The sequence below is a fragment of the Periophthalmus magnuspinnatus genome, chromosome 14 (assembly GCF_009829125.3).
Source record: "Periophthalmus magnuspinnatus isolate fPerMag1 chromosome 14, fPerMag1.2.pri, whole genome shotgun sequence".
NCBI classification, from domain to species: Eukaryota; Metazoa; Chordata; class Actinopteri; order Gobiiformes; family Gobiidae; genus Periophthalmus; species Periophthalmus magnuspinnatus.
The window spans coordinates 30,989,303-31,014,338 of NC_047139.1; the positions used below are offsets into that span (position 1 = coordinate 30,989,303).

At 38.4% G+C, this 25,036-nt stretch overlaps 1 protein-coding gene across 2 annotated transcripts in view; it reads right to left on the minus strand.

Annotated features, from left to right (window-relative positions):
• LOC117381361 (FRAS1-related extracellular matrix protein 2-like) overlaps nucleotides 1-21,275 on the minus strand; it is a 105,052-nt gene extending 83,777 nt beyond the window's left edge. For both annotated transcript variants that reach the window (XM_055226753.1, XM_033978318.2), the window contains exons 1-2: nucleotides 16,298-21,275; nucleotides 9,593-9,682 (exon numbers count right to left, since the gene is read on the minus strand). In XM_055226753.1, coding sequence (XP_055082728.1) covers nucleotides 9,593-9,682; nucleotides 16,298-21,275 — 5,068 coding nt within the window. The remainder of the gene's footprint in view (nucleotides 1-9,592; nucleotides 9,683-16,297) is intronic.
• Nucleotides 21,276-25,036: the final 3,761 nt, after the last annotated feature.

Consider the following 25,036-nt stretch of genomic DNA (forward strand, 5'->3'; position numbering starts at 1 on the left):
AGAAATACTCGTGCAGCAGCAGTCCCTGCAGTATACGATTATTGTAGTAATATCAGTAGTATTAGTAATAGCAGCAATATTTCTGGTATGCTCATAGTGGTAGGCCGTCAGGGTCAGAAAGGCCTTCTCTGTTGGCCAAAACATGCTCAGAAAAGTGAATTTATTTTATTTTCATAAATATGTAAACAAAAATATTCTCTACTCTGTTTCCTTTATGTCATATCATATCCACTTTGAGTGGCTTCTAATGTTGTTTATTGTGGTAGAGTTTTTATTCAATTATATTTAAATTAGCTTGTGTTGTCAGGCAATTTTCCTGGGGCCTTCAGAGTAAACAGAGCAGGCCCCATTCACTGTACGTACACACAGAGTCAGTTTCAATAGCCAATCAGATCTCGATTGTGCATTTCATGGCTAGCTAGAAGGTCTTACACTGAACCGGATATGTACGTGTCCTGTGATTGGATAAGCATGCGCACTGCTAGAGTGCATTTAAAAATGTTTGGAGACACTTGAGTTGATGTACAGCTCAGTGACACGCAGGGAGACGGAGCTCCACAATAAAAAAGTGAGTTTATAATGTTTATAATTGAAGTCACCTCAGTTAAAGCTGCACAAGTTCGTTCGATCTCAGCTACGCCACATTTGCAGTTATTTGCTGTTGTATAGTCTATTGTCAAAAAAATGCAAATAATCTGTTTACTGTATTTTCAAAGAATAGTTTGTTTTGTTATTGTCTGGTTGGTGTCTTAAACAGCAACATTGTGCAGTTTATTGGACAGACTTGTTTAAGCTCACATAGCATAATTTTGGTGGCATTTTTTGGCATCTTTAAATCTTTTCATTTTTGACAGTATCTGTGAACTTAGTTTCCTACTCTTAATTGTGAATGCATGCTTATTGGTTTTAAATGATCCTGAAAATTAAGTGTTGCTTAAGTAGCCTGTATTGAGGTGATGTTGTGTGTAACTGGGACGTCACTGAATGCCCAAGGGTGAAATGCACGGCCTACCACTGTATGCTCATAATGATGGCATAAGTTCCACTAACACAGTAATACAAGAAGGAATCACACTTGTGATTTTATGCACTTTAACAGATTGGCTTGGATTTTGTGCCACTGTTTTCAGCCCGTATACATCTGATGACACTTCTGAGAGACAGCCACATCTGACACATTTTCTATACTTTCTCACATTCCCAAACTCATTAAAACAGAAACACATTTTGGCTCCTCTATCCTGACTTGTGGAGTTTGTTTACTTTAGATGTATGGTTTTTAATAGGGTTTGGAGGCAGCTGCAATAAAGATGTTCTAGATGACTCCCCAGCGCCGTGAGATTCATAACCAACGTGTGAAGAGAAGTGTAAATGAATGTATCACTTTATAGGATTCGGCTCACACTATTTAAATATAAATTGTATAATGATTATGTTAAATTAAAACAGTGCCATGCACTTTAAATGTCATAGTGCAGATGTGGAGCATTAGGTTTAGCAGAAACATTGGGTGTTGGTTTTGTAATTTCCTTGTGTTACCCCAAATTTTACAATCTGCAATAAAAATAAGACTTGACAGAATTTCACAATGTACACAGAGGAATGTTTTTATTCTACAGAAAGCAGTCTGTATATTGATCCACAGAAAAGAAAAAAAAAAACACTCAAACCACTCATTTGTTCTTATTCTGACCCCTTGTGGCTTAATTAAAGTTGGATTACTCTGATACATAAGTATTTTGTTTTCTCACCACAGTATATTGAAAAGCTAGCACTTTGTGACAAAATCTACTCTAGGGCTGCAACTAAAGATTTTGACTTATTTTTCTGCTAATTGATGATGATCATCATCATCATTAATAATAATAATAATAATAATAATAATAGTTTAACTTTGTTCAGTCCTATTGTCTACATTTTATCAATGGCAATCACAAACCCTGAACAAAGAGCAGTGTGTGTCGCTATGTTGCATATCCTAGTTCTAAAGCAATGCATGTGTCTGATAACTCGTGTGTGAATACCAGCGACGTGCCAAAGGCTTTGGGAGACCTAAGAACGAGATTGATAGATTGAAATACCTAAAATTCGATAGCTCAACTGATTGTGTTTTAGGTGCACAGATAGAACTACTTGATAATGACATTAGACTGTTTGCATAAAGATGAAGTTAGCATTACATCATAAGAGGACATTTACCATGTGAGCCTAAAGACAAACAGTTGTATCAACAGAAAAGTGCGTATACATGATTTAAAAAGGCACAGATACAATTTCTTTTCAAGTGTTGGCTCTGCTTTTATTTTGGCCAGAAAAGCAGATTTGTTTGAAGAGAAAAAAGGCCTTTCGTCAGATCTGCACCAATCACACAGCGCTGTGATAATGAAAAGTGTCCTTCACAAAGACACGTCTTCAGATAATTATGACAAAGCCCAAGTGGAGGAAGTACTACACACGCACTCAAGGAAGTAAAAGTACAAGTGCTTTTTGTTTTTTATATAATGGTTATCTAAGCACAAACAATGACAATCCATGCTTTTGCTACTACTTCTACTACTACTACCACAAATAGTAATTATATGCACAAACCAATACTTTCTAAACTCAGAAGTACTTGAAGATTTCATTTGCAAAAACAAATACTTGCTACGTAAAACTACTATTTTTATGTTTACAAACTCAAAACTGTTTGACTGCAACAACAATATCACTCCATTCCTCCCACTGACTGTATAAAGAGGCGGAAGTGAGTGTGATGTCACCCACAGCGTTCAGCTTCAGTCAAATGAAGCTCATCAAGGCTAGAGCAGCTATAGCAGCCAATGTGGAGAGTTCCATATAGTATATAGAGAAATAAAAACACCAGGATCATGTAGAGTGGGTTAATTCAAGCATTTTAAGACCAAAATGACGAGTCTGACAGCAGCAGTTACAGAGAGATGGGTGACATTTTTCTCAATAGAAAGTGATTTGGAGCCAGAGTTGATGGAGTCAGAAGTGCGCCCATGCTCACTTCCTCTTTGGAGCGTGGAGGCTAGCAGGTTAGCCATATCCATTTATATATACACAGTCTCTGATTACTCCTCAATCAAATCCAGCCAACATCATTTTCAATGATAATATCTGTATAATCCTTCAGTCGTCCAGATATGGTCCACTCTAAAAACACTTGTCCAGTTAACAGAATAGAATTTTTTTCTTTTGCCATCGATAATATCTGTAGCAGAAGATGCTAACACAAAATAATAATGATAAATTCCACATTTTAAAAGTTTTTTGCAAAAGAACTTCCACCTACGCTACCACTGCTATCGATTTACTCTTATCTCTGTGACTTCAACAATTTCAGTTTAAAAATATCCAAGATTATTATGATAGCAAAATATACTGAGAAATTGTTTACTGTACCTCGGTAAAATACTTGAAAAAACTCTAACCTCCTGCCTCCACTCAGAACTAACAAGGGAAAGGTGTTGACAGACAGTTCAGATTAAATGTATTGTCCCACAGAGCCATTTTAAGTGTGTGGTATGTCGGGGCAGTGTGGAGAGCCAGGTGTCTGAAAGACCCCATTGTTTTGAAGCAGTGTGAAGGAATTAGATAGACGGAGGAGGAAGATATGCGCAGGTAAGCTTTTTCAAGAGCTAAAAGCTTTCTCTATAGCAAATAAGCACCAAATGAAATGTCAAAATACTCAGTGGTTTTAAATGAATAAAGAGAGACCGGATAATTGGAGGATTTTCCGTGGCAATTGTATAAGTCACTGTGGGAGAGTAAAGGGTACAATTTAAGAGCGTGGATCTTGTTTGGTTTACAATATTGATGAAAGTATCTGAATTTTGTTGCAAACAACAATTTTTCTCTTTTTACGAGGATTAGTGGTTAATTTGGTTAACGCTTAGGTCGGTGGTGTTGCAAAATTAGCAAACATGATTAAAACAATACAAAATAAACTAAATTCTGTCCTTGAGCCAAATCGTTTGACCTTAAAATTCCCTTTAACCTGACAGGCTAATGTTATTGACCGCTAGTTGAATGAGAAAAGCTGATTATGAGCATTTTGATGAGGTGAAATACAAGGCTAAGGATCTTAGACTTGGACACAAACTCGTGGGTGCAGAGTACAGATTTGAGGTGAGGTTTTGGGAAGGATATTCGTATAGTTTTCAAATAAGAGGGTTGTTTCAAGTCATCATTTTAAAATAAATCACAAAAAAATCTATACATGTCTCTATTAGCAGGAGTATGAACTTTTGTAACACTCCTCGACCCACACTGACCCTCGGTTTTGTGCCGGCGCATTCCATAGTATGTTGTATCATTATGTCCACAGCAGAGTCTCGCCATTACTCAATGCAGCAACTGAGAGAGAGAGAGGAGGGAGACAGAGAAAGAGAGGAAAAAAACGTGGAGAGAAATAGAGAGCAAAAAGGAGACAGGAATGAGAGAGAGAAAAGGAAATAAAGAGCTGCAGGAAGAGAACGAGGGAGAGGGAAAGGGACAGACAGGGAGAGGAGAAGGACAAAGAGAGAGTGAGAGAGTGCAAAAACGGGGAGAGCAAGAGTAAGGGGGAGAGGGGAGATGGAAGGATAGAGAGAAAGAGATGGAGAGAAACAGGAAGGTCCGAAGAGGGGGCGAGGGGATGAGAGGGAGCAAGAAAGAGAGAGGAGATGAGCGGTAAAGAGAGCAATATGGGAAATAGGAAAGAAAGAGAAAGAGTGGACATGGACAAATAGAGAAAAAGAAGGAGAGAGGAATGAGAGGGAAGAAAAACGTTGCGGGGAAAGAGGGAGGGGGATAGGGACAGACAGGGAGAGGAGAAGGACAAACAGAGAGGGGGAGAGAGAGAGAGAAGGCGCGAGGAGATGAGGGATAGAGCGGTATAGGAAAGAGAGGGAGGGCGAAGAGGAGAGAAAAGAGAAACAGATAAGAAAGAAATGAATAAAATAGAGAGCAAGAAGGAGACAGGGCTATGAGAAGGAGGAAAAGAGGGAGCAGGAAGGAAAGAAAGAGATAGAGAGTTACAGGGAGAGAGAGTGCAAGGGAGAGGGATAGACAAATGGAGAGGAAGAAATAGAAGAAAGAGAGGGAGAAACAGGGAGAGAGAGGGAGGAGAGACACAGAGGATGAAAGAGGATCCTGGGAAAGAGCTCATTGCACTTAACTAGTCAGATCCAGCTGGAGTTAACCTGAAACACTCCTCCCTCTCCTCCAGCGCACCCTCTCAGCTTGTAATAGGGTCACATAATCACCAGTGGCTGCCTCCGAGCACTGCCCACTTCCAACACCCCGGGCTCTCATTACCCACAATGCACCTCCAGCTCTTAAATATCAAGCAGTTCATGGTGCTTGAGGCTCTACACAGCCTCTCTGCCCTAGGCCAGCCCCCTTTGCATCGCCGCGGTTGCGTGACTGCTTCAACTGGAGTAGTTTTATCACTCATATTTAATATATAGTGTTAGAGGTACATGTGTGTGAACATAGCATTGAGGTGGCCGTAAAGAAGCAGCCTCCAGGCAAACACACGCTGATTATAGGAAGCAACCCAAGAATGTGCGCTTAATATTTTTGTCCGGAACTAAGGAAATATAGGTTGTAGATGCATTTTGAGCCAGGGGCGAAAATACCAAGTGGATTTGAGCATTTAAATGGAACTGAAATACAAAATGTGCAATAAATGCCACGGGGTTTGAGATTTAAACCAGGGCTGTTAACAGAAATAGGAACAAGCAAAGAAAATCTATTATCAGAGGTGCATGGGGTAGTCTGTAGCAATGACTTGACAAAATATGTTCTTGAAAGTTTACAAATGTTTCTGGTGTGTTCTATGGCATCAAGGAACCACTCTACCTATTCACACACTCACATTCATACACCAGTGTCTACGTACACTGGGGGTGACGTGGGGGAAGTGTCTTGCCCAAGGACACAATGACAGGATTCCACTGTGGGACCTGGAATCGCACCACCAACCTTCAGATCAGCGGACACAAACAGCAGACTGAGCTGTTGTCCCCTATGGTAATAAATGTTTCAAAAAGTAGTGCATAAGGCAGATCTAAAAAAAAAGTAAAAGTATTCTGATTTGGACCACTTTCTTTGTATTTATGCTTATTGTTTCATATTATAAAAAAAAACACATGAACACTGATGTCACGGTATGTAATAAAATCTGTCTTTTAACTAGCACATTGCATTTCCTATAAAAGGACAGGATGATTTGTGCTTTCTGAAACGCTCCTTTCACTTATGCAGCGTAAGTTGGCCAAAGCTTTTTAACATAGTTTCAAACATTCTTGATCTCCACAATATCCAAAGTTATTTCACTTTTTTATTCATTACATAATTCCATATAGCTTCCTTTAGATATTTGATGTCTTCTATATGGATCTAAAATGTAGAAAGTAGTAAAAATCAAGAAAGAAAAAAAAACAAAACACATTAAATGAGAGGGTGTGTCCACAGTTTGGGCTGGTAGAGTTTAGAGAGTAGGTTTAAACAACACCAGTCACATTTTGGACACACCCTCTAATTCAGTGTTTTTTGTTTTTTTTGTTTTTCCTTTTTGTGTATTATTTTTATTTTTTTATGACAAAGCAAATGGTGGTTAGTTTGAGGATCTGAAAATGAGTACTGTTATTTAACCTTTTTCACTGTTGCATAATTCCACATATCTTATTTCATATATTTGGTATCTTCTGTAAGTATACAAAATGTACAAAGTAGCATAAATAAATAAATAAATAAATAAATAAAAACATTGAACAAACGTGTGTCCAGACTTTAGACTGTTCGTGTATTTTAATTCATAGCATTGCTGTTCCACCCACATACCTCTTCTTTCTGCATGCAAACACTCTATTTTCACTCTATTTTTATTTAAACTAATTCAATTAAAATAATAACTTAATGAGGCCAGTTTGTGGCAGCAAGGTTTACACTCACTCTCCAAAGTATTTTTAAATGTGTTATATTGAAAAATGAGCACATAAGACAAACCAATTATACAGTCTTGCTCCCATTTAGCCTGCAATTGGTATCTCTATTCTGTTACATAATAACAATAAAACCTCACTTTCTTATCTGTGACTAACATTACGCCAGGCAACAATAGCCACAATATAAAACCGATTAGACATGTACAGAAGTATAAAAGCACAGACTCTGGTTTCTGGACTATTACCACGACGTAATGAAAACAGTTATTGGATTTCATGAATATTTTATCACAACTTGACCTTTGTGTGACTTCCTGTTCTACAAATGTATATTTTATGAGACTTTTTTAATCCATTTGGTCCTGCTCTTTCTTTCACAGTGGTCCAAAGCAATTAATTTGTCCTGTATGGATACAGTAAATCATGTTTTTAATTACAGAGGAACAATCAGCATCTGAACTGAATGTTAGGGTGTATCAGGCCGGTCACAAAATAGAAGGTAGATACTCATTTCAGCAGCATCTATACTAAAAAAAAACAAAAAAAAAAAACCACAGGATATATTTAGACTTTTCTTGAATAGTTTTGGTATAGGTATTTGAAATTAGAAATGGTTATGTTTCATGTCAATTTATCTTACAGAATACTATTATTTTACATTAACATTACACATTACATCATAGAGAAAAAAAAAGTCTTTTTGTTTCCACTGTGGTTTCGATATCGTATGTGGTATGAACTCTCACTCGTGTATATGGCAGCTTTAGGAGGATGAAAAAGCAACATCTATTTTTGCATGTTGTGTGTGACCAAAGCTTGTTCATTTGTGAGGTTGTTGTATTTTGCAGATTTTTTACAGAATTTGATTTAAAGACAACGTATTGTGCTTGGCTTTATATTTGTAATCTATGACAGCCGTGGATTATTATGTAATAATTAGCTAATTTTAAATCGCAATATTCATCTAACACAACTTAACTTAAACTTAAAACTGTGGTGCCCAATGGCAGCTAAATGTCATCATAACAGAGACCCAGCAGCTCCGATGGATAGCTGCAGATTACGCTAGTGAACAGCTGATTTTAATTTTTTTTTTATTTGTACTAAAATGACTACGCAACACTGACAAAAATAAAATTGGAAAAAAGAGTAAATGTTGAGGGGAAACTACTATAACATGCTACAAATCTCTGAAAAGATGATTTTGCAGAACAGGTCTGCTTTAATACTGCTAATCCAAACAGTGATGTACATCCATAGCAGAGTAGTGCTCCCAAAATGAATTATGGATCCTGTGTTATTTTAAAATGCAACATGAAGCTAATAAAGTCAAATTTAACAAGTCTGAAAAGTCACACTTCTGGATTTAAATCATGTAGTGTGGAACCATGTGTGAATGCTGTGATCATCAAAGCACTCCTCAGGATGTGCCGACGCTTTCACTACAGTCAGAGGAAAGTGTGATTATCTCATCTGAGGTGATCTGGTTTTGACCATTAAGTCCAGACTCAATATTGATACGTATATGATGTGAGAAGATACAACTAGATATTTTTGCTCATATACTATAATTGTGCATATTGGGAATACGTTCATATAACATATAAGTCATGTCAGCATTACTGATACCCATACAACTCACTACTGCATTCATTTTAGAGGATCATTTTTGGTGGATTAGGACAACCACATGTTACAAAATGGGCGTTTTAAAGAAGATCTGCTTGTGTCTGCTATATAGACACTTGTGGATCATCATTATGCTATAATTTGCACATGATTTAAATTGCCATATTCATCTGAAACAACTTAATAAAAGAAACAAGTCCGCTGACTTCCGCATTAGAAAACTGTGGTGTACAATGGGAGCTGATGTCGCTGTGAACATCATCACAGCAAAGAGTCATACAGCTCCTCCTATAGATAGATGCAGATCACACTAACGAGTAGCAGATATTTTTTTTCCTTTGTATGAAAATGAATATACTGCTGAATCCTACAGGTATCATCGATTCAGAAAATAAAATTGACGCACAAAGTAAGTACAGAGCAGTGACTGTGTGCCGGTGGCAGTGAAAACGGGGATTGATCGGTGATATGGCGTCTTAAAAATTAGCAATTAAAGATTGCTCAAACATGCACGAGTCATTCCTAAAACAACTTTGAGAGGGTTAATGAAAAGGGGAAATGACTATAACATGGTTAAAAGCTCTGAAAAGTTGATTTTGTATAATAAGTCTGCTTTAAACTTTGCATGTGGCATTAAAACCTTAAGACTCAAGGACTCAAACTATTTCAAGGACAATATTTTAATAGTAATAGAAAAACAACTACTTCTGGTCCATTGAAATTTGGACAAAGACAAGGTGCGACAACCTACACTTGTTTATTTAAGGCATAATGTTTGTTGAACTGAGAAAAAGTATTCCTGACAACTAGTTATTTTCAAGTGAGGCGCATAAACGTATGATTATGCTGTAACATGCCATTAGTGCCAAATCACGCAGCAATGTTTTCAGCTTCTAAGGCTGTTCACAGTGGATATACACACATTTTATAGCTCAAAATGGACCCTTTTGCTTTGGCTAGCTAACATCTATTCACTACATTTATGGACGCATGACACTGTATGTGCATAGGTGAACATTACCTACCTTTATCTTCAACAGAGAAGTGGAAGAGGTCTGAGGTGGCGTTTTCATCATTGCGTAACACGTAGCAGATGCTGAGGTCGTCAATGTCAGCTGTGAGGAAAACACAAACAACATGAAGACAGCTGTAATGTATTCACTTGTATGTGAGCAAGAGCGTAATGTGTTTTGGATGAAAATGCAGGTTGCTCTAACCCACATAGGCAGATGTGGTGCTGTGATTAATGGTATAATGCAAACAGAGCCAGTGTTTGGTTTGAAAGGTTGTAATAGTGTGTGATGGTATAACTGTGATGCATGCTGGGAGAGTAAACAATAACATGGCCTGAGGTGGAGGAAGTAAACCAAATATGTAAAGTAAAACTAAATTACCCTGTGTTATAGTACTTTTAAGACCACAACAGCATCCAGTACTTTTGCCACAACTACTGCCACTGGTACTTCTATCTACTATCACTTCATGTATCAAGTAAAAGTACTGGGCGAATAGTTTTGAAAAGTTAAAGAGAAAAATATTTTGAAATGAATCAAAGTCCTCAAAAGAATCAGTAGAAAGCCATGTTTATATAGTTGCACATCTATTTCTATTATTAGCACTAATTTAACTACTACTACACCTAATGCAATCCTACTAATATAGCTATTACTACGATTACTAGTACTTTTACAACTGTTGTACAAGTAGTTGTAGTTGTTTTTGTCAACAATATGACTCACAGTACGGTTTGTCCATACTGGCATGTCTAGCTTTGAAAATGTAACTCTTTTTATTGTCATTAACTTGAATTGTCATGTGATTTCCAAAGCCGTTCATGCTAAGTTTCACGCTGCTTTTAAAAATAGCCTCAAAGGCACTTTGAAGGCTGTTTATGACATGTTCTTAGAACACTTATTTTCTGTCAAATTCTTGCGCAAAGATAGAAGTTGTCCTGCTTCACTAGTGTAACAGCAGGTCTGAGTATCGCTCAGATCCCTGCTCCTTATCAGCAACAACCATTTTCTACCACAGCGCTTTCTCAAAGTTATGCATCCAGAACACAGAAGATAAGGGCTAACACTCTCAAATAAATAAAAAGTCAAAGATAAATCTGGTATTTTCAAACAGTAGATCACAAAAAATGTCAAAAATGAAATCATATCTGAAGGATGAAAGAAAAACAAATGTTCAAATCATTTAATATTGTCAACAGCTTTGGTCACTTGTAGACTTACAATGGGCAAGAGTACCAAACATTTACTGCAGGATTGTTGCACTTCAAGTGTATTAATCAAGTTGGAGTAATGGTATAATGTATGGGTACAGCTACAAATAAATAAATAAATAAAGTTCTACAGTTACACCAAGAATATTTGGCATAACAATAATGCATTGGATTTATACAGTATCTGTGATGACGCTCAAAGACCTTTACCTTATTCACTTACTCCATATTAATGCGTCTACCACTGCTATTATCACAGGCCTACATGTGGCCTATTCAAATGAGTTAATTGGACCTAAAGCTTGTTGTATGTCTGAGAAACAATAGAATAATTATGTACATGTCCTTGATGTGACTTCTGAGACAATTTGTATGGGACCTGACCAACAAAGATATTTGAAAAATTATCCGGAAACTGGAAAACTGTTAAATGTAGAAGGTAACGTTGACACATTTAAAAAGCAGGTGGATTTTTGTAAATGACAGACAAGACTAAGAATGTTAAAAACAGGATTTATGGCCAAGATATAGACTGACATCTGTTTTCCTGAATTACAGGGTCCTAGTTTTTTTTTTTTTTCCACAGTACTCCGCAAATGCCTATTACACTGAAAAAAGAAGGAAATAAACCTGCTCACAACTTGAGAAAGGGCTTGGCCTCTGTGAACCAGCACCTCAATAATAGATGTCTGCGAGAGGAGGTTCATAAAAGTATAAACCCTTGACTTGGGCACGAAAGCCTCTTTGGTGGCTTCCTGTCACTGCAATGCTCCAGTTAGCTTGAAAAGATAGTGACAAATAAGCTAACATCCAACTTTTTGTCTGCTTTTTGTCTGTGACTTTAAATTATATAAGCATTCTTGGGTGTTGGGTTGTGTAAATCTGAAATCATCAGGGTCAACCAGTGGGCATGCTCCTTATCAAATATTTAAAGAGGCGCGCCTGGTGGGATGTGCTGAAATGGGACGGTAAATATGAGCTGGGGCTGTCTCTTTCACCTGACTGACTCCTCTGACAAGACACTTCACCCTCTGAGTATCAAGGGTCTCAAATGTAGCCTTTGTTTCCAACATGCAACCTCTCTCCTACTCTATAGCATATCACACCTTGCCAACACGTGCTTCTGATCAGATCAAGCATGAGATGAAACGGCAGCTTTTAAAAGGAAACTATGTCACTTTTCTCCTGGACAGTCCATCACCTGGTTATGTCGTGTAAATGTTACTGCTCGGTCTAGAGTTGGACATTGAACTTATCCATATTCATTAGGCCTGTCATGATAATTACTATTTTGACTTATCGTTCAATATATGAAAGCTAGAACAATATATTATGGGACTCAGTATTTATTGTGTGTACTTTTTCTTTAATTAGTTAGTTTTTCTTTTATTTTATTTTTTTTGGATACTTGGATACTTTTGTTGTAACACAGTAAGATGTGGGCTGTAAGAGGTTAAATAAGTGACTTGGTTCATTCTGTCATTTATTTGTTGCAATTTAGCTCTATTTAAAATGCTTTACTGGGGTTATCTTTATTCTTATTGAGTCAGCTGGATAAACTAGTTTCACTATTATCTTTAATATCTCTCAGGAGCAATATACCATGTTTCAAAATGTGTTATCGAGACAGGCCTAATCTCCATTAAGGCAAACAAATAGACCTGACCTGTAACTTAGCCTGAGGGTGCCATGAGGTGGTGAGCCCACTCACAGTAAGAATTCATGTTTTTCAAGGTATTTTCAGCAATGAAAACACTAAACATGAAATGCCATAACAAGCAAGTAGCAGACCCTACCCAGAAAAACTCCATAGTGCACATTTAAGTGACATGCTTAATGCTTAGTGCTGTGTCAAAGCTAAAGTTTGAAGCCCACAGTGGTATCTGTAACCTACTTCACTATGGTAAAATGTCTGTTGTGTAATGCATTCAGCTCTGTGCATAAATTTGTGTAGCGGCTGTGTGCATGAAACTTTTAGCAGTCACATTCTTAGAAAAGTCATCAAATTATTTATCTTTGTCTTCCTTTTAAAGTTATTTGAATGTCACAAACACACATTTGCTTCTAAACACAGTTTCTGTTTTTTCTCACCAGAATTTTACATTTATAATTGTACAAAATGTTTCTTTCAAAGATGAATGCTGCAGTTTATGAGTCAGAGTTTAGAAAGTGGGTTTATAATCATTCATATTTGCGATTAATGGATTTATATCTTACTAACTGGGATGTCACAATGTCAAATCTTATTCACAATTATCAACACCAGGACAGAACAATGACGTTCTTACCTCACTTTCATTCACAGTGTTAAAAAGATTACCATTGCTTTAGTATATGACCAGTTTTCCTATACTTCACTTATTGGTTTATTTTGAATATATATTTACTACATTGTAAATACACTGTAATAAATGTTAATTTTTTTTTTTTCCTTTTAAAATGTTGTGACTTATTCACAGCACTCTGCCTTTACTCTGCCTTTACTTGCACTAAAAGTTTGTCCTTCTTACCTCGTACCTGCTTTGTTCAGTGTGTGTTTCTCTGTGTGTGCCAGAAGCAGGTGGATTTGTTGCTTGTTCAGATAAGTGCCTCATCATGGTCTGAAATAGTGCATTGATTGCGGTGCTTTACATCTCAATCAGACACATTGTTGTGGCAATTTAGTCGGCAATATCAATAAACAGCTCGGCCCACTTAGAAATAATGTTTACACAGATCAGGAGACACAGCTCAGAAGACTGATAAGAATAAGAGCGCCCTAAATGCCATTATTGCAGAAAAAATACATTGTCAGAAGACTGTGGTACAATAGCTAAAAAATTTTATTATTTTCTCAAAATTAAGGTTTTTACACAAATATAAAGAAAACATGTTTCTTATCCCCCAACGGCTTTTGCCTCATGTCTATTCTTAAAGGGGCACTACGTAGCTTTTCTCTTGGAGACGTTATTGTTGTGCTTTGGAATGAATTAGAGATCGACCGATATGTGTTGTTTTTTGTTTTTTCATGGCCGATGCCGATACCAATTGTTTAGAATCTAGAACAACTAATGGCCAATAAGCTCTGCAGATATTTTTGGGCTGATACAGGACTGATTTTTTTTTTCTTCAAATTATGTACTTTAAATTGACTACAAATCGTCACATAAACAGTTATCTCAGCAAATCGACTAAAACAAAATACTGGCCTCACTGGAGATTTAAGGCCAATATTCAATACTAAAAAGTCCAAATATCAGTCTATCTCTAGAATGAATGTTCCATAGTATAGTATTAAACTTATCCATCTTGCATTTATTCAGTTACAGGTGAGTATATTACTCAAAAACACATAATATTTCGGCTCACTAAGTTGTTACATAGTGAAATTTTACATAGCACATGTTCCATATTTTACTATGTTAATTAAACAACAGCCTATAAGAAGATTAAAATAAAATCGCAAATAATCTTTTAATCATGAATCAACAAAAATTTGCTGTTAATTGCATTTTTATCCTGTCCTGTACCCCACTTTAAAATGCACAAATTATTCCCAAACAAATACATGGTCAGGGCTCACGACGTACCAAATGCCAACGGAATGACCTTTCACACATGATCCCTGTTCCTGTGTGTTACACTTCATTTAACTAAACCTCTATAGAGAGCCTCAGATGTGAGCGTTTCCCCTGGAGATGGAGAAACGATAAATTATTCATCTCGAACTGTCTACAAGACATTTGTGCAAAACATCAGCCTCTACTTTGGACTGCTAATTATGATTTGATGAGCAAGGCACATCTAAATCAGGCCCACAAATTAACTATTGAGACTCCCTCACCTCCACTTGTCACACCAGCGAATAATTATTACTCCATAAATTAAAATCTCAGCTAAGAAGTGTGAATGATTAATCAAAACTTGCAGCTAAAAGTGTGGATTTGAACTTTGTATGTTTCGTTTTTAATGTTACAATAAAGTGGGATTAGGATGGATAATGGTGATGACCCAGGGCTGGACAATGTCATCTCAAAATGGGGCTGCAGTTAAGGGCATGGTGATTACAATTAACTGAATAGTTTTGCCCTCATACCTGGGTCTTATCACAAAAATAATAAATTTGAACTGAAAGGAATATAGTGTCATTAAAAGGGAGGAACTGCAGCACTTTTTTGCTTCAAGTTTTAGACCAGCATTAACCAGAAACTATATTTGAACAGTACGAAAATGATTATTGGGATTATTCAGGTCACAATAAAACAATGGGAAATAAATCATAATAGATATATATTTTAGAAGAAAGAAGAGCGATTTTAATTGGTCTGTTTATGTCACATTCACTTTACTTTATTATTATTATTATTATTATTATTATTATTATTATTATTATTATTATTATTATTATTATTATTATTATTATAGTTGTGTTCTGTTCAAATTGATCTATGAGACAATTTGAATAGATTACCGGATGCACTTTTTTAAGTTTATATCTGAATCAAAAATAATAATTAAATTTCAATGCTATGCTCATCCCCTGTAGTCTTTGTGCAAAATGCAGAATACAATTAGTCACACCACACGTCCTTAGTTTAATTTTAAGTTTAGAGTACTTATACTTGTGAAAGAAGTAGAGATTGAGCGTTATGGGTTTTTTCATGGCCGATGCCGAGACCAATTTTTAGGCTGATATGTAGGGCTAATTTAAATTTACTACAAACTCACCCACAGCCCTATTTTACCAGAAATCTATAAGCGAGCAGTGTGGTCACCTTGTCTGCTGTAATTTCATTTCACTTAAGTGTTCCGATGTTATGTGTAATCATTAGGCAGCAGGTCGGCCTCTACTGGAGACTGAAGGCCAATAACCAATATGCCGATAAGTCCAATATATCGGCCATCTCCAGAAATAAGTCCAATAAATGTTTGATACATAGAGAAAAAAAAGTCAGACATTTTCTCCTACACTCCGTTATTGTGTGCACATCCAGAACATTTACATTGTTGTGCTTTGGCTCTGACAGCAGATGATAAGTCATTTTCCACTCTGACAAGCTGACTGAACAAAACAGACATAGTATTACGGCGCGCACTGGAGTGAAGTCAGTACAAGTGCTAATCTCAAGTGCATTTTAGGAAAACTTAGTTACTTGAAACATTTTGTAAAACACACATTTAGTAGTATTTACTAGAAACAGTAGCAGCAGTAGTGGTAATGTTAAGTAGTAGTGGTAGTATTACTACTAGCTGTAGTAGTCATAGTCATAATATTGTATTGTTATGGTAGCAGTAACAGTACCAGAAGTAGTTGTGACATTAGTAGGAAATGCATTTGGTGTCAGATACTTGTTTATAGATACTTCTGTGGTAAATTTTACAAATATTCTACATCTTCAAATGGAGTACTACTAGTTCCTTATAGATATTTGCTCTATTTTTATTTGACTGTGCAGTTTTTGCCCTTTTCTCTCCTGATGTTGTTGAATGCTGTGTGTCTAAAGTTTATGTGTATGTGTGCTCTTACCTTGGCTGAATGTGTCGATTGAGTTGTTTCCTTGTCCCATGTTGATGATGTAACCATGTTTGGACTGAATTGTGATGCGAAACACCAGCGACATGGGGCTGCTGTCTCTATCCTCCGCCCTCAGCACTTTTGGACTCAGCGGGAATCCCAAGAGTCCCGTCGGCAAAATCTTCAAAGTTGGTGCCCCTTTATTGACCACCATTTGTGGCACCCCGTTGTCCAAGCCGACTATTGTTATTTTCATCATTTGTGGTCTCCTCGTCTCAAAAACAGTATCGGGAAAAACAAAAAAGTCTGTATGCGTGCCATCTGTGATTGTAAAAGAAAAGGAGTCTTGGGAGGATTCAGTGCCATCGTGTTTGTAGCTAATAAGATTTTCATTTAGGTCTTGTTTAGTAAAGCTCATAACAGGCGTGGACTGGTTGTACAGTAATTTACCATGAATCGGCAGCTGCGTTACTGTAAACTTTAACATTTTTTCTGGTGTATCTTGATCCTCAGCCGTCAACTCAAAAGGTGTAATAAGTTTCGTTTGGCCTTCGCTGACAAGTAGCGTATTGATGGTAACTACCGGTTTCTTGTTATCAACATCAACAATAGAGATCCTAAATGTTCTGAAAATGGGATTGTAGCCGTCTGTAACTTCAAATTCAAAACTGTCCATTTTGATCTCATCGTCCGAGGTGTGGATGTAATAGATTTTGCTGCCTGCTAGCTGCAACTGCGTAAAGGAGGCTATAGGCATCCCAGGACTATCTGTGCACTCCAAATGCCCTCTTACTGGTGCTCTGGTAATGGTAAACACCAGGTTTTCATCTGGACTATTCATGTCTGTTGTGCTAAGAAGATCAGTGGTTAACGTCACTCTACCGCCTTCTTTCAATGATACTCCTTTGCTAACTACATCTGGGAACACCATATCAATACTGCCGATGGTGATGTAGAAATAGCGATCGATTAGTGGGTTCATGCCGTCTGTAACATCAAATTTAACCAAATCTCTGATGCCCTCTTGTCCATTGTGGGTGTAGCTGAGCAGACCTGCATCGATATCGGCTTGTGTGAAATTCATCCCGATAGTGATGTTTTCCAAAGATCCAGAGGGAGTTTTTCTCTGCAGTAATCCCTGACCTGGCCCAAATCTGATAATGTAAGTGAGTGTACTATCGTCTGAATCTAAATCCGTAGCTTTGAGCACTTTGTTGTTAATTTCTTTAGTCTGACCAATCTCCACTTCTAGTCCATCGTTGATAAGCATTCTTGGGGTCTCATCATCAACAGATACAATCATAACTATGGCGGTTTTGTGCACAGAGTACTTCCCATCTGATAAAGTAACTTCAAAACTGTCCTCTGTTGTTTCTGAGTCATCATGCTCATAAATAATGCTAGATGCCTCCCTGATCTGCTCTAAAGTGAAATTTGTCACGAGAACAGATCCAGTAGAGAGCTGGTTCAAGATGGCGCCGTGTTTGGGAGGTTTGGAGATTGTGAATATAAGTTCTTCGGGCGGGATGTCGGTGTCTGCGCCATTTAGAATAGGAGTGTCTATTACAATATTCATGCCTTCCATTACAACTATCTCACGCAGGTAAATTTCTGGTTTTTCATCGTTTGCTGGGATAATCACAACTGGGAAGAAGTGGTTTTCAGAAAAATTGATGCCGTCTGAGCACATGAATGTAAACCTGTCTTCCACTGGCTCTACTCCTTTGTGGATGCTCTGCACATAGTAAATATTGCCTTCTCTAATGTCTCCTATTGTGAAAGCACTTATTGCTGTTCCCGATCTTGATTTTTCAGATCCTGGAGCTGGCGAAATGTTCTCCACATATCCCACCATTGGCTGGACTACAATAGTGCAAAGTATATCATCTGTCGGTGTGTCGCTGTCGTCTGCGTTTAAATGCTGGGGTCCTATGGTGTATTTTTCACCTTCTATTACACTAAACTGCTCTCCAACGCCCACTTCTGGAGGCTGGCTGTCCACTGGTAGGATAGTGACTCTAACCTGGGCTCCATTAACTTTATTCCCACCAACAGTCCAATCCTCAGACATGTCCGTAAGCGTTAAATTAAAGCCATCATGTTGTGAGGATAGCCCTATCTCTCCACCTGTATGTGCATATATCACTACCCCATTGATAATATCAGCTTGTGTGAATCTATTAGCAGGGACGCCTTTTACTAAGATCTCTCCCATTGCCGGAGGGTCTTCCACTATAAACGTTAACTGCAGGTCATCCGTGTCATCATCATGGCCTTGGATAACATTAGTGGTGATTTCAGTGGCACCATTTTCCAAGACATCCATATGTGATCCGATTGTTCCCGCTGGTAAGCTGACAGTGGGAGTTTCGTCATCTATGGGTTTAACCGCGACTTTGACTGTCACTGGTACGGCGTGTATACCATCGCTGACATCCAGTTGAAACTCATCTGTGAGTGTCTCCTCCCCGTTGTGAATATATGATATTTTTCCTAGTGAAATGTCTTCAAGTTTAAAAGCTCCCTTCACGTCAAGATCTGAAAAATCCAGTTGAATTTGCCCATGTTTTGGAAGTCGGCCTAGTGTAAATGTAATTTGTGTGTGTTCAGTATCGGGGTCAGTGGCGTCCAGTTCGGCTACGGTAATGATGTGCATGCCTCTTTCAAGTACGGTAAAGCCGGTGTTTGTGATTTGTGGTGGTTTATTGTTAACGGGCTCAAGGTAGATTGTGAAAGTGCCTTCTACAGTGTTGCCAGATGTATCTTCTACTAAATACTGAAACTGCACAACATGAGCTGTGATGCCCAGTTCTACATCCGGAGGTCCGTAGGAGATTTTGTGGTGATTAACTTGAGCTTGGGTGAACTCGCTGACTTCAATCCCGGGGTTGTCTGTTAGCACTAAAGAACCGAACAAAACTGGATTATTTTCATCCGTGTCCGTGGGAGGCTGTGTGATTGTGTATTTGAGGTCACGGTCTTCAGAGTCCAAATCGGTATAGCGCAAAACTTCTTTATTGAAATGGGTTAGTTTGTACTCCTGAACGGTCATTTGCAAAGTGGTGCCAGGAAACAGCTCGGGGGGTACGTCATCTATTGGTAAAACTCGGATTAAAAACACACTTTCCCCGGATTCGTTTGGCGGATCATTGTCGTCCTGCACTGTAAAAATAAACTGGTCCATTATGGTTTCTGTGTTGTGTGGCCCTACGTGCTTATAAAACAACTTTCCATCTGTAATGTCTTTCTGAAGCCACTCTTTCACCTCTTTCTCGTACATTTCATCTTCTGAGTTGAATTTCCAAGAGGAAGGGTCTTCAGGGGCGTCTGATTGTCTGAGCAGCACAGTCCCAATTGTAGAATACGGGGGAACTATGGTAAATTTAATGGTCGAATCTTCAGAATCTATATCAGCTGCGCTCAACATGAGAGGAGAGATCAGCATCATTTGATTTTTAAACAAAACTAAACCTGTATTTGCATTGATAATTGGGGGCTCGTCATCTGTGGGAACAATTGTAATAGGGAACAAAAATTCAACTTGGTGTTTGCCGTCTGTCATTTTAAATACAATATTGTCACTATATGTATCACTCCCATCGTGCTGATAAACGACTACTCCTGTGTTGAGATCTGCTGCTGTGAAAAATTTCTTGTCTGACCCAAGCACCATGAGGTCACCGTGTCTAAGCCCGTCTACCACAGTAATAGTGACCATTTCTAGATTATCCTCATCACTTATTTCTAAATTATGTGCAGTGAAAAGGGGTCTGGACTGCCCTTCATACAGGAGCTGTCCTGTGTTACGAGTTACTACAGGGGCAAGTGTATTCATAGGCTTAACCACTATCATAAAAGCAAAGGGGTCAGAGATAGCCCCATCTGTGTCCACTATTTCAAACTCTAACTGGAATATCCTCTCTGTATCTGAATCTAAAGAAGGGGGCTTGTAGGCTATTTTCAAGTCCCTCAAGTCTCTTTGGTAAAATGATGTAATAGGCAAGTTTCTATCATCTGTGCTCACTATATAGCCCTCCTCATAGGAAAGAGGAGAGGTAATATTAAAGATTAACTCGTCTGGGTTGGACTCTGCGTCTTCAGCTGCCAGCATGTCAGAAGTGAGCGCTGTCATGACAAACTGACTCACCTCCATCATCATCATTGACACAAAGCTGGGTTTGGGCGGCGTGTTTTCCTCGCCTTCCTTGATACGGATCATCAAATGAAAGTACTCTTGTTTGACTAAATTACCCTCCATATCGTGCAGCTCAACCACCATAGGGACGTAATCTCTATTTGGGGATTTACGCTCAAACTTGTGCTCATAGCGTATGTTGGCGTGCGTAAACTCATCACAGTCCATCATTGAGGAAAGTTTGCCTGCGTCTAACAGACTTCCATATCTAGGCAAGCCACTGCCACTGGACAGAGACGTCACTTCGCATTTGTACAAGTCTCTGTCGTAGGTAAACTCGAGTGTCTTCTTGTCTATGGGGTTACTGGTGCCTCTGAGGCTGTCCACGGTGAGCGGCATGTTTTTGGTGAGTAACTCTAGCTGCGTAAAAACCACTTCCACTTCCATCATAAAGGGGATAATAACGGTCTCGGTTTGAGCATCATACCTGAGCTGCAGCCTCACTCTGTCTCTGGTGGGACTGCGCGAGCCGTAGTGCGAGTACGTCACGTCGTTAGGACCGAAATCACAGGGAAACTTTTTGGGAGAGAGGTGTCCTGGTCTCTGGGAGAGCGGGTCGTTATCCAGCACCGTGATGCTGCACCTGTCCCCCGGCTGCGTCTGGATCACCAAGTCGTTTATGGGATCAATGTAGATGGATCTCCCAAAAGGCACGCGGATTCCGTTGTTGGCCACGAGTATTGCGTCCTCTGACAGTTCAGATCTGAGCGCGTAAAATAATCCCTCGCTGTCTGCTGGAGACGAGACCAGACCTGTTACAGAGACGCACAGAACAACAAGTCCGTAGTGCCACATTCTGGAGAGGGCGCAAAACATCCCGCTAAAAGCTGTGCAAATGTTTAGCTTTAGGCGCAGAGTCTGGTGGTTGGATCAAGCGGTGCCTCCCTGTGCGCATTCGCGCGCAGCTTCCTCATACTCCGGGTACTCTGGCGGAATAGCGCGAAGCAGTTTCAACTTCAGGTACTTGAGAAGCTGAGGGGAGAGAGCTACCGCCCCTCTCTGCACATATTGGAGGATTTTTGAGGGTTCGTTACCCCAGGCGTGAGGCCAATAGGCGCGCGAGCTGACTGTCACAGCGGGGCGGGGCTTGTGGAAAACAAGGTGCAAGTTACCTACAACGATACTCAACAATAACAAGTTTTCAAAGTATTACTCATTTAAAGTGGGTTTATTACTAATATAGAATACGCTCGCGCCTTCCTCTCAGAATGTTCACTATATCTTTAATTATAATCTGGCACAATTCATGATTTATTGCATAATTCCTGCTTTGTCAAAATAAATAAATAAATGCAAAGCGTGCAGTTTTGGTGTATAAATATATAAGCATTTGCTATTGGAAATGCATTAAGATATAGAAACATTTTTCTGGATGCAGTTTCTTGTCTCCAGTGGCATGTTTTGAGTCAGTTCCCATGAGTCACATCCTAATTCTAGCCTGGAACAGAGGGGGCTGTGGTGAGAATGAAAAGGACAAAAAGTGACAGTTTGGGTGAAGGTGAGGTTTATGTTTCAAATATTAAGTCTACTCTATTTGTGCCACACAGATCATGCTGTTAAAAACATATAATATGATGCAAAAGTGGTGCATACTGCAGAACCCTGTGTGATCTTTATGTTTGGACACTGACAATGATCTTTATGAGTCACAGTTATTCTTTAGACTTTTATGATCTCTATAAAGTTTGCCTTTTAATTTAACTTTCATTCACTTTATATCCTGTGATTTAAAAAAATCATACTGAACTTCAAAGTGATCAAAAACACTGTAAATGTGACAATCCCCTGAATTATTAAGTTGTTTATGGGAGAACATTTGGCATTTAATTTTGTGCTATAAAACATCATATAAATTTTAGTGAATTTCAGAAAAAAGCATAAACTTTCTAAACTGCCCTTTTAGCTGTGCTTTTTCCATTTCTGCTGTATGTCCCACTTGGCATTCCTAAAAGTTTATGCTCTTTAGTGAAAAGAAAAAATCAATGAAGCATTGTTTTAGACATTCAGCCCTGCTTTAGGCCACGGCTGGTGCATCTGCAGGCAAAAAGTATCATTATTATGATTATTATGGCCAAGATGAGATTTAACTCAATCACCCACATCGTGTGAATCCTAGAGGTGTGAGAGAATACTTCTGCAAGCTTTTGGGAACTGTCACAAACTGCTGTGTAACAAAATATCATCAAAACACCAAGCATGCAAGGCCACTTAAATAAACACGTCCTGTGGTGCTTTGGAGTCTCAATGAAGAGACAACACTGGAATTATTTTAAATGCATGTGGTCATGAATTTGTTTATTTTCTTGTTTACTGCAATGAGCAAAACTGGGAAAATGGTCTTCTAAAAGCTGTTAGCCTTCCTTTGAGTAAAATGTAATAGCCACCATTCATGAAACAGTTATAAATGTGCTACAGGCCCTATATGAAGTGTAGGACAGAATGCCAACAGCTGAGTACACTTGGCTGCAAACAAGGTTTGGAAACTTGTTTTTAAAACTCAGAAATGCATCTTGGTGTAACCTTGGTGGTCATTAAGGAAATAAGAAAATAGAATACATTAGAGAGTTCAAGGAAAATTGTAACCATGAGCACTCTATTCTTGAGGGTTTCACTGTGGGATTTTTGTAGACTGTAGTTTCACATTAAATGGGAGTTCTGACTTCCAATACAACAATTTGCTCATCTTTTTTAAAAAAAATCATTAATTAGTCATTATATTGTTAAAAGTGGTGCTACTTGAGGTAGCACTAATCAGTAGATTATACTTACATATACTTTTTTTTTTCTTTCATCATCAACACTTCCTGCTGTCTGAGCCTTAAATTTCTTCTCTCAGTGTGCTCATGTTCTGGAGCATGTGCACGATGGATCAATTACTGAATTAGTTAACCATTAATTAGTACTAGGCCTAGTTGTATGAATCTAGTAGTGCTGTATGGGGGTTTTGGCATGTGGAAGTTAGCTCTGAAACATTGCACCAAGTTCTGTTGTTTTGTCCCTATGCAAGACACTTAACTGACCCTGCATAGTATGTGCGTGAGTGTTAGTCGTGATCAGAGGGACAAATGTGCACATCGGCATCCCTACTTCTGTCAGTCTACAGTTGTGGCTACCTGAGTGACTTACCACCACTGAGGATGAATGATGACTGCAGTGTAGTGCTTTGAGGGGCTGTGTCAAGCCTGTAAAGTGTGATACAAGTGTAAGTGTATTATTAGCAGTAAGGGTTTAGACGTATATACATACAGGCAACTTCAAAACTGGATGATTCACAGTTCAAGTTCAACCCAAGGCAAGTATTTCTACTGCAAGAGATGGATATAAAAGAAACATTCACCTTGAATCTATTAGATCCCTATAAGACCTTGGTCCTGCACTTTAAGACGCCATTTCTGCCTGATTTAGATTCTATATCACTGGAAGAAGCTCACAAGCCACAGCTACTATTTGTGCCAGTCTCGCTCAAACCTGAAGCCATTTAAAATGTTGTGTAATTGCCAAATCAAATCACTGAACATATGAAGAAGTATAACAATAGATGAAGTTGAATTACTTTTCACATTTTGAAACTGTGAAACTTTGAAAAGAACTTGACACTTGACAAAGGAACCAATCGCTCGGAGACACAATTAAAGTGTTGCAAGCTCTCGGCAGGCTGTTCTTTTGGAGTTCACACTGGAGGAACATGGTGTCAGTTTGTGCCATAACAACACCAAAACGTCAGCCACAGTGCTACCAAGTCTAATGCTCACTGCCGCGCCAACAATCTGAGTCTCTCACACTTTTACATGTTTGACTTATGAATATTTGAGGAGTTTCATGCTGCTCCTGTAAAACCGACACCCCCAAAGTCATTTCAAATATAAGTCTGGATTGGAGTATTCAGACTCCTTAGAGCTCCTATTCTTATGGCTGTTTAAATGGTGATTACAGGGTCTTGGAGCCTTGTCATTTTGAGCTTCGTTTTCAGCTGTCATGGCCTCATAGCTCTTGTCTTTGCTTTTGAATAAGGGGAATGAACCCTGGACTAAACCAGAACTAAACCAGGACAAGAACAGGCCCAAATCAGGTCTACATAGGACCATAATAGCTGTTGTTTCCAAACTATGGAGCCTAAGAGTTTTGGATTTAGCTTAATTGACTTTTATTTATTTATTTTTTTTAAAATTGAGTTTGAGTTTTGTTTCATTCACACATGTTTGAGTAACACTTTATTATTAGTCTGTAACATCTCCAAAACTAAAAATGCTCTGTTCCACCTTGTGATGTCATGAAGTGGTAGTTTTCAGGTTAACAGCTCCTTTTACCTTTAGTTCAGTAGAGATTGGCAATTCCAGGACTGAAATGATCCAAATGATTCTAGTGAAGGTGTATGGACTTTAAAAACACAGTGACTGTGTGATGACATCAAGGCAAGACAAGTTTATTTGTACAGCACAATTCTTACACAAGTAATTCAAAGAGCTTTTCAGAATTGCAAAGACATTAAAACCACAATACAACAAATCAAAACATAAATAATCACAAATAACCATCTACTCCAGGTATGTTTGTGA